At 43.0% G+C, this 6627-nt stretch overlaps 1 protein-coding gene across 1 annotated transcript in view; it reads right to left on the minus strand.

Moving 5' to 3' along the window:
* Positions 1 to 5424: 5424 nt before the first annotated feature.
* The window catches only part of MAGI2 (membrane associated guanylate kinase, WW and PDZ domain containing 2), a 1285084-nt gene continuing 1283881 nt past the window's right edge, over positions 5425 to 6627 (minus strand). Inside the window, exon 23 of the mRNA XM_073899397.1 lies at positions 5425 to 6617. Within this exon, the coding sequence (XP_073755498.1) occupies positions 6453 to 6617 (165 nt within the window). The 3' untranslated portion in view covers positions 5425 to 6452. The remainder of the gene's footprint in view (positions 6618 to 6627) is intronic.

A 6627-nucleotide genomic window follows, 5' to 3' on the forward strand; every position in this document is an offset into this window, starting at 1 on the left:
GTCAATTACATCAGAATCTCTGAGAGTGAGTCCCAGCAAGGCTCTAGGGAGTTGGTCCCCAAATCTTATCTTAGGCTCAGTCTCTCGTCTGAACTTCATTCTCTTTGGAGTATGTCCATCTTTTTAGTCTATGCTTATTGGCTGGATGAGTGTTTCCATCTGGGTGACCTGAGAACCCCTCACGCTTTGTATATCAAAAAATGTAATGAGGTCCCTTCTTGATCTGGTCCTCCTCCCATCCTCTTTTTCACTCAGGCTTGGAGCCTGAGATGGTCCCTGACTTTGCATCCAGTAAGCCTGAGGCCTGCTGCTTCTCCATCCTCCAGAGGATGGAGTCCTGCTGCTTCTCCATCCTCCAGAGCCCTCCTATCTCTCTCCTCCATTCTGGGTGCTCAGGCCTCCTTATCGCTCACATGATGTTAGCACCTGCCAGAGTCTCCCACCTCTGCTTCACCGTGGACGGACCGCCAGGGCTTCCTTCCAAAGCCAAGTGTTGATTTTATCCTTTCTCTGCTCAGAAACCTTTAATAACTCCCAACTGTTCCTAATGGCATTTGTTATCTGCTTGAAACTACCTCTCTTTAATCTAATTCCTCCCTCCCTCCCTCTCTCTGTCTCTCTCTCTCTCACACACACACATACGCACACACAGAGTCTTCATCAAAATAAACAATTCACGGGTTCTCTAACATATCTCTAAGTTTCTTAACTCTGACTTTGCTCATGCTGATCTCCCCCTTACACCTCATCTGCCTCTTGAAATCCCACCCATCCTTCAAATCCAATTAAAATGCCACATATCCAGGGTGACTTCTAACTGCCTCCAACTATTCCCACATCCTACCGAATCCCGAATCCCGCATTCCCGTGTCACACCCATTCTGTCTTGTGTCAATTGTCTTGGTCTCCTAACTAGATGGTAGGCACCCTGAGACTACAGGCTGAGTTCTGTTCCCCGGTCGTGTTTTATAGATGGCAGACACTGCACACTTTTTGTAAAAGTTTATGAAACTATGTTAAGTCAGTTTGTCTTAGGGAGCGACCCTGTTAGCACATGTAGCCCCTGAAATAGTTTTATTTTTTTTTCCCACAGATTTCTTGCAAAGGATGTATTTTCTTGTATGCATGCTTTAAATATGTTTATTTAAACCTTGCATTTGCAGATTTAACTCATTAATCTATGGAAAACACCTGCCACATAACCCAACGGGCAAAGCCAGTTGTTGTGATCAAGCCAGAGAGATAGCCATCACACATTCGAATTTGAATAAACGTGGGTGCTAAGTTTTAGATGGGAACCCTCCCAGGGCTTCTGAAGGAAGGCAGGCAGAGCCCACTTGAATGTTTCTTATTGATGCTATTTTGCTCTCTTTATTCTCTTGCAGGAGGGCTGCATCTTCCAATTGTCTCTTTGATTTTACACCCCGAGGTCATGTACCCGAGTGAAATGCAGGATCGATGGTAAGCTCATCTTGCTTCTCTAATGTAAAAGCTCCTTGCAGTGGGCAGGTGGCGATGTGGGAACTGGCCATCCACGGGTTTGAAATGCATAAATATAGAAGTTGAATTTCTGAAAACGAATTTCACTGAAGCTCTCCCTGCCTGTGTACCCCCTAAAAAGTCTCTTTGTACCCCAGGAATGTGTGCTCCTCAGTGTGAAGGCAGTTGACCTGGCATGAAATCACATGGATACACCTTGTTAGGGTTTTAGAAAATTGACCTTCCACCCAAGAAGGAAAGTCAAGGGTCACTTTGTTGACCCTTGTCAAGGGTCACAAGATTCAGGAGATCAGGTTCTTCCAGGTGAAATTGCTCTCCAAGAGGCAGTTTCATCAAAGAAAAGATCCCATCAAACTATTGGAACTCTTAAAAACCTAGCTGACTCTCGTGTGTGGTTGCCAGTACCCTCCCCTGAGTGGTAGGACACGCTTAAGTTTTTATGGAGTCCCTGATCACTGAGCTGTCTGGGTGATAGGCCACCCAATGCCCAGCAAGGTTTCGGTGTAATTCTGGGATGGTGTTCTCTTGTTTATACCCAAATGCCTACCCCCACAGCATTGCCACCAATAATCATAACCATACCCTTTACCACATTTCATTGGCGCCCCAAATGAACTAGACACAATGCAGAACTCATCATGAGACTTAGTACCCTTACTATTATTAGCCTTGGAAAGCACTCATGTGATTTTACAGATATCCTGTCTGGCACTAAGGTTGTCTGAAAAAGAATCTTTGTTCAGTCCTAATTCTTCGGCAATTAGGTCATTTGATTTTGCCGTGAGTTTGGCCTGAGAAAGAGTCCTATGAATAGGACAGGGCAGACTCAACCTTTGGAGAGCCCCATGCTTACACAGTTTGGGGCAAACTCATCAAGAATGAATAATAAAATGTCAAATGGCTTCAGTTTGTTCAGCCTCACAACAAACCAGCTCTAGTGCAAGAACGGTGATCAGGTTTCTGGCGGAGGGCCTCACACTCAGAATACACATTTGAAGTTATTCCAGGCACGTTTGGACTTAAGAGCCACACGCTTTTCCATCTCTGGGGTCTGTGCGATCCACTGCTTGGAAGGTGAATCAGACCCTGATAAAAGCAAGCTAGGGGTTCTCTGCTGAAGGTCTGGCTGTTGTTCCAAGACAGAGGCTGCAAACTGGTGGGCTGTGGGCCTCACCTAGTCTGCAGATGGTTCATGGCGGCAGTGTTTTGTCTTCTTGTTCAGTGTTTCTTAAAAAACGTGATTTAAGCTTGTCAAAACAATAAAATTTCAAATAAAAAGCTGATTTTTTTTTTCTTCTCTTGAGAAACTGAAAGGCTATTCCACGGTGGAGTTGGACCTGACAAAATGACAGCTTTAGAGGAGGGACATGCTTGTCCATTGGCCCAGTCCCCAACCTGGCTGTCTTCATTTTTTCATATTTCCTGCCTGACCTTGGAGCCATTTGATTCACGGTAAGGCCCTTTTCCAGACCAGGTGCCTCACTGGCCTCATCGTACTCCTGCTCCGTCCCTACCCTAATCCCGTTGGACTCTGATTTGGAATCTTTTTTTTTTTTTTTAAAGATTTTATTTTTTCCCGCCGAGCAGGGAGCCCGAGGCGGGGCTCGATCCCAGGACCCTGGGACCATGACCTGAGCCGAAGGCAGACGCTTAACAACCGAGCCACCCAGGCATCCCATGATTTCCAATCTTTTTGAGGTCCTAATGATGTTTATATTTTTTCTTTTAAAATAGTAATTAGCCGTGCATCATGAATGTTTACACCCCATTCTGTTAACCACATTGTTTTGTAAGTCTTTTGCTTTCTCAGCATGCACTGGGCCTTCTTGGATTAGTTCATAAAGAATGACATGGATTTATTGCAAATACCTGAACTTTTGTGCTTGATGTCACACATCATGTCAGCTTCCTCCCTTTTCTAAAAGTGACACATACTTAATTTTTAAAAAAATTAATAGTGGAGTAAAAATGGTCAGTTTGGCAATGTTAGGCCCCCTACTATATGTATTAGTGGGTGGTCCCAACAAGACTAGGATTGGAACCTGTTTCTTTGGATTGTGATCTCTGTGATAGCGGGGTTGTCATCCTGTCATCTGTCACTCCACAGACCTCTCTTCTCCCCCGGGGTATGGACTGTAATACACTGCAGAGGGCATATTCAGCCTTTCATTTTGGATCTCTACACTACTGTTCACTAAATGTTGGCTTCTGCGTAAACTCCTTGGGATTTTACATGAAAAAATTTCAGAATTAAGAGGAAAAAAATGTGATGGGATTTATTGTTGATTGATACCCGAAATCCTTTTTTGGAAAAAAAAGGCACAGTTATCAATCAGGGTGGCAAGCAACAGAAACATACTGCCAGTTCATGGGGATGTAGTTAGCTGACAGGCAACTGGAGTGTCTTTGAGAAAACTCTGCATTTACTTGGCGGGGGGCGGGGGTGGTGGAAGAAACTCAACAGGTTTTTTTGTTTTTTGTTTTTCCCCGTATAATTCCACTGCATTTAGATTCAAGTTTGAAAAAAAGTCCTGTTTGGGGGCACTGAATTTCCATTCTAAAAAAAAACTATGAAAACCGCAGTTTAAAAAAAATTCAACTCCCAGTAATTACTTTCTTCAAATTAACACACAGCCTATATAGTTGGAAAAAGAAAAGGTTTTTGGATATATATTTTATTTGACAGTGTTTTAGAATATCATACAGTAAACAAGATTTCTGTAAAAGTTAATTTATCCATAGTGGTGCGTTTCATAAAAATAGTTGCTCACTTACAGTCTTTCTGTGACTATTAATACATGGAATTATATTTATAGAGATACAGCTGTACAGGGTAAATTCACAGCTAACACTACACAGAAATATTATTTGGAATGGAATTTAGATGATGTGCTGTCTTCACAGGTTATGGATTACAGCCGCATAAAGCAATTACTGCACAAGTAGTAGCTGTGAACTGTGCAAATGAGAGTTTATGCAAGCGTAATCTCAACTTTTTTATCCTTTTGTAACACATGGAAAATAAAGGTCAGAGGATACAGTACCGGGACGTGCAGCTACACTACAGAAGCATTGTCCAAAACCAGATTCAATAAATTAATGGCAAACTATACTGGATTTCTAGTCCAGGGGAGAAAGACTAATGGATTAAACCAAAAGTATTGTAAACTGCTACATGTGTTTGTTTGTGCTTTTGTTTTTGATGAATGGATTCCATTTTTGGAAATTGCTTTTACAAGCTGCAAGATTCTTCACTTGAGGCTTTCAACCATATTCTCCTCTTGTCAAACAACTAAACTACTCCTATGCCTGATGGAAATTAAATGGCTAGTGCACAGGTTACTGCAATTTACAGAGAAGGAAAGAGTCAGCGGAGGAAGGCCATTATGTGTGACCTTGGGTGATGGACCTGATCTCCCGTTTTACTTATTTGACTACAAGCTCAGGGAGGTGAGGCTTATTTGCATTTGAACTCCTGTAAGGGCCAGAATCTGGGAAGGATGAAACCTCATTCATTCAGGACAAATTAAAGAGAAACTGCCCTCAGAAACAGTTTGCCTTTTAATATGTGTAGCTACAAATAAGTACCAATGGATAATTAACTGAAGGTAACATTTTACAAAGGAATATTAAAAGGGCAGGGAAGAAAGGCAGGCCTTAGAATTTTACTAGGGGATCAACCATAGATCGACGGAAGATAAACAGAAACATCTAGAGGTTGCTAAAGAAATTTAAAAAATGGCAAAGAATACAAAGACAAAAAAACAAACCAAATGAAAATAAAAGGAGAAAGGATAAGGAAAGATAAAGCAGAAAAGAATGCTAAAAGGTTCACATTCTTTTATGAAAATAAATTGGCCATTATATGATTTTTTAATATTAGGGATTCATTATAATCTGAGAAATACAGGAGAAACACTTTGCCTCTGCTCTATCAAAGTGAAAATGAAGTAACAGAAAGAGGATTTTAAAAAAGACAATAAAGTAAGTGAAATAGAACACTGCTGTCAAAGAAGCTACTATCTTTGCTAGCCCGAGACAATAGGAGAGCCTTTTCATAAAGGAACTGCAGCGTTGCCAATCTTGATTAAACAAATTGTGGTCCTTCAATTATAAAATGCACATTTTAGATGAAAACCAATTAAGATCTATGAGCTAAACTGCAAAATTCTGACTTACGGCAATCTGTTCCCTAAGATACAATTTTTTTAAACCTTTTTTTTCTACCACTGAAAATGTACAGAAATATGATTTGATCACAGAAATGGCAGTAAAAATGGCATCACACCAATGAATTCACTAGATGTCTAACTTGTCCTGCAGTATGCAGGGAACGTTGCTGCTAATACCGGTGATGGATGCCACGGGTGAGCCATGGAAACATGTTATGGGCGAACAGTTCCGAATGTTTCAAAGAAACCTTTTAACCCCTGTCTAGATATGTCGAGAACAATTTATTTACAACTCTTTAGATCAATTAAAAGATATAATCTTGTCTCAGTTTCCGCTTGCTCCGTGCAGTTTTGATTTTTAAGGCGATATTCCAGTTCGTGATTGCTCTTAACTTGTCCAGTTTCTTGATATTAGAGTTTGGATGGCATCCAAATCCTTCATGCAGTGGGGTAAATTTTTTTTTCTTTCTTTCTTTTTTTTAACTAAAGCTACACTGCACTGTCTCTCTGTGATGTTCTTCACGTTATTTTGGTTCTTCCATAGCTGCCAAAGCCCCCACAATGGAACCGGGGGCTTTAGGATCAGTTTGGGTCTGCGCGTGGACGCTGTATCGCCCATGCTCGTTGGACACGTGGGACTTCACGTCGATGCTCCCAGGCCTCGGTGCCTCGTGGATCTATGCGTGTGACAGTGAAAATAAATTAAAACGCCGTGAGACAGAACCTAAGAAGAACGGCCTGCAGGCGTCGAGGCGGGGCGGCGGGCTGCTGCCGCGCGCCTCATCTGCCCGCAGCCGAGGCGCCGGGCTTCAGGACGCCCGGCAGCTTGTCGGAGCCGGGCACTTTCCAAGGCCCGGGCGCCACGGCGGCCTTGCGCGTGGGGGCGCCCCCCGGGGGCCGCGCGCCCTGCCGGGGCCCCGCGCGCGCGCCCGCCCTGCCCTCGGCCTCCCGCGCG

Source organism: Callorhinus ursinus, unplaced genomic scaffold (genome assembly GCF_003265705.2).
Source record: "Callorhinus ursinus isolate GAN/ISIS: 27379988/994484 unplaced genomic scaffold, GSC_fseal_2.0 scaffold12, whole genome shotgun sequence".
Taxonomy (NCBI): Eukaryota; Metazoa; Chordata; class Mammalia; order Carnivora; family Otariidae; genus Callorhinus; species Callorhinus ursinus.